General features: G+C 33.3%; 1 protein-coding gene across 1 annotated transcript; it reads left to right on the forward strand.

Annotated features, from left to right (window-relative positions):
- The first annotated feature begins 1,142 nt into the window (after positions 1-1,142).
- On the forward strand, positions 1,143-3,383 carry LOC110318973 (olfactory receptor 10AG1-like). The gene is made up of 2 exons (XM_021194340.1): positions 1,143-1,220; positions 2,336-3,383. The coding sequence occupies exon 2, from the start codon at positions 2,346-2,348 to the stop codon at positions 3,381-3,383; it is 1,038 nt and encodes a 345-aa protein (XP_021049999.1). The 5' UTR covers positions 1,143-1,220; positions 2,336-2,345.
- The last annotated feature ends 409 nt before the right edge of the window (positions 3,384-3,792 follow it).

A 3,792-nucleotide genomic window follows, 5' to 3' on the forward strand; every position in this document is an offset into this window, starting at 1 on the left:
GGATAGCGAGTCTTGATGACCCAAAAGGAACACATTGAGTTTTTTCCAAGCAGGAGCTCAACTTTATGGTATCAGCCTCTTGCCTATATAAGTTTGGAACATAGGGAGGGGGATTTGGGGTGGGGTAAGATGACATAGGAGAGGGGAAAGGTTCACAGAGGGTATGGAGTGACTGACAGGGCCAGTGACAAAGCTCAGCAAAGGAGGGGCAGAAGCAGGGCCAAACAGAAATGTGTCTCCCAGCCTCAAGATCTGGATCACAGGTGAATTATAATTCTGGATTGTAGTTCATTCCAGATATAGTCAAGTCGACAATCAGGAATAGCAATTACAGTATGACAAGGTTGGGTGATATGCATGGAATGTCTCCTCTTTTCTGAAGAGAAAGGAAAGAGGAGTAGATGAGAATGATGAGGGGAAAAGACTAGGAGAAAAGAGAGAGGAAGAAACTGTGAGGAGGATATAAATTAATTAATTGATTGATTAATTAATCAAATTTAAAATGATATGTATGTGCAAAAAACTAAGAAAATTAACACCAAGAAAATTGGCAAGTAGTTTTACAGCCAATTGACAACTTTCCTGTTTAGATATAAAATAAATTATTAGTTGACACAGAATTTTAAATAAAACCATGTGATTTTTAATAAAAGCAACCGATATCACATGTGCATTTACATGCATTGACAATGGAAGTATGAAAGAGGATAAGATCAACAATATATATTTTATCTATGTTAGCATCAGTTATCTTCTTAATCTTTGTTTATTTTACTGTTAGAGTGGTCCAGCTATTCAGTTATACAACATAACCACACATAAACATACATCAGCACCCCCAACACGCAAACGCACACACAGGCATATTGTTGTAAATTTCTGATGCTTCTTTCAATGTACATTTTTATTAATTATAACAAACAAAATAAAAATCAGAATGTGCTAAAGGAGTAGTTTCCTTCAGTTTCATTTTATTTTTTTCATTTAATTTATATATTCTTTTGCTTAACTTCTTAAGAGAAGAACAAACATTTTCTTGAATTAGAGTGTAGCATGGGGAAGGAATGTATCCCCAGGGTAGAGGTAATTTCCTACTTAAGCAGCACTTCTGTTTGACAGTACATTAAATGCTTGAAAGTATTTTCCTGTTACAGATAAAAGAATTACTTAAGTCTTAGAACCCAAACTTACTTAACACTGTCTTTTACAAATTAATACAGGTAAGACTAAGATTTACCTTAACATAAGCTCAAACTAAATTTGCCTTATATCATATATATCTAGAACTTGTCTTTTCTTTTTAAATATCCATTGAAAGGGAATTGAACAATTGAAAAGAATCTTATATGTAATGTACCTTTCAAATATTGTTTTTTTTCCATTGTCACATATTCTAATTCAGATCAAAGAGGAACAAGATGAAAACTATACTTTGTATAAAAAGTCAATATATCAAAGAAAATATCCATATGGGCAGTATATTATGTGTTAACTTGTATCAACATGTTTAGATATTTGATTCATATAAAGGTATTATTTTTCTTTCATCAAGTCTTTATTTTGGCTATTAATATATTTATCTGCTTTATAAGAATAAGTTGGAGATTCTAGCCATTAAAATATACATTTTAATATGGTCAAGAATGAGCATATTAAAACATATTCACAACTTACTGTAGTCAAAGGTATAACTAGTGGTTAAGAATTAAATCTGGTTAAGTTATTATGAAATATTATGCAATTATTACCATATTTATATGTGCTTTAGTTATTTTTGCCCAAATTAAAAACTTCTGAATTCATGTAATCATACAAGACTTTCAGCCTTTTTCTCCTCATTTTATAAATTTAATCAGAGAATTTTAAGCCCTATGTATACTTCAATGTTAAATGCATCACTTAAAATATGAGTATAGGAAAGGCAAACATTCATTTAAAGAAGATGACAGATAAATGAGCATGAAGTACTAGAATACAAAAAAATGCCTGTATTTTAGAAAATCCTAGCGGCTTTCTTAATTTGAGAATTAATTTTGTTTTCGAAAGATTTTCAACAGAAAGAAACAACAGCAATAAAGGCAAACATTTTAGATGCACATAAGTAGAAATGTACAATATGAGAAACAGATTAATTATTAAAATATTGATAAACAGAGAGTGCCTATGTGGCTTAAAAGAAGAAAATTAATTTACCAGGGCCTACTATCAAACCCCCAAAAATATACAACATTTAGTGTATTAGAAAATATTATAGGATGACTTTTTTATGCTTTTTAGGAACAAATCTTTTTTAAAAATTTGGGGATTTATACAAGGCATATAATTTTTCCTCAAGGGCATTGGAAATGTTGAAAGGGTGTTATCATTACTTTATACATGATAAAATGAATCCAAGGACAAGAAAATTCTTGTCATTTCTCTATGAATCGTCCCAACAGATGAAATTCACAGAAATCAGGGCAGAAAACAATGCTTCCACTGTGACAGAGTTTCTCCTCCTGGGATTTTTGGACCTTCCCAATTTACGAGGGATTCTGTTTGGGATGTTCTCCATAATTTACTTAATCATCTTGATTGGAAATACTTTCATAATTGTGATAACTAGAATTGATCCTGCACTACAGAAACCTATGTATTTTTTCCTGGCAAATTTTTCTTCTCTGGAAATCTGTTATGTATCAGTCACTCTCCCTAGGATTCTGTTTAGCATTGCTACTCAAGAAAGAAACATTTCTGTCCTCAGCTGTGCCACCCAGTTATGTTTCTTCCTTATGCTGGGAGCCACTGAGTGTTTCCTGCTGGCTGTGATGTCCTATGACCGCTATGTGGCCATCTGCAACCCTCTGCACTATCCTCTGGTCATGAACCCAACAAAGTGCATTCAGCTGGCAGCAGGCTCCTGGCTTGGAGGCATCCCAGTCCAGATAGGACAAACCTGTCAGATATTCTCTCTACATTTTTGCAGTTCTAACCAAATCAACCACTTCTTCTGTGACATACCACCCATTCTCAAGCTGGCCTGTGGAGACACGACAATTAATGAGCTATCTGTCTATTTAGTGGCTATACTATTTGCTGCAGTCCCTTTTCTGTTGATTCTTGCATCTTACAGCAAAATCATTGCCACCATTCTGAAGTTGCCAACAGCCACAGGAAGGGCAAAGGCCTTCTCAACGTGTTCTTCCCACCTGCTGGTGGTGTTTTTGTTTTTTGGATCAGCTTCTATTACCTACTTGAGACCAAAGTCCACCCATTCTCCAGGAACTGACAAACTACTCTCTCTATTTTACACCATTGTGACTCCCATGTTAAATCCAATGATATACAGCCTTAGAAACAAGGAGGTGATTGCTGCACTGAGAAAACTGTTACGTATCAAGTAGTGCTTGTAGCTCTGGAACAAATGATGAATTGCTTCTAAACACAGTTACTGAAGAAAAGCATCAGCTTTTGTTCATCTCATGGAAGTATAATCAGTTTATGCTTCTATAATGCTTCTGCTACTTTGAATAATAGCCTGAAATATATTTTCTTTGGAAATAATCTATACATACTAATATGTCTGAATTCAATAAAATGTAATGAAGAACAGTGTATTTTGAGATAGATAAAATACAGTTTGATCACAGTTTTTATAGGAAAATATTCCTAATTTTTGAAACTTGTGACATAAAAGCTCAGATAGGTATCTTAACAATTTAAATAATAAATATCCCAATATGTTTTGTTATTTTTTTCATTCAGCATTATTAACATTTAACAATAGTACTTTAATATCAATGTATGTTGAGT

Source organism: Mus pahari, chromosome 3 (genome assembly GCF_900095145.1).
Source record: "Mus pahari chromosome 3, PAHARI_EIJ_v1.1, whole genome shotgun sequence".
Taxonomy (NCBI): domain Eukaryota; kingdom Metazoa; phylum Chordata; class Mammalia; order Rodentia; family Muridae; genus Mus; species Mus pahari.

Excerpts from the sequence above, each read along its gene's own strand:
- LOC110318973 (XM_021194340.1), top strand. The coding sequence starts at position 2,346 with ATGTTGAAAGGGTGTTATCATTACTTTATACATGATAAAATGAATCCA.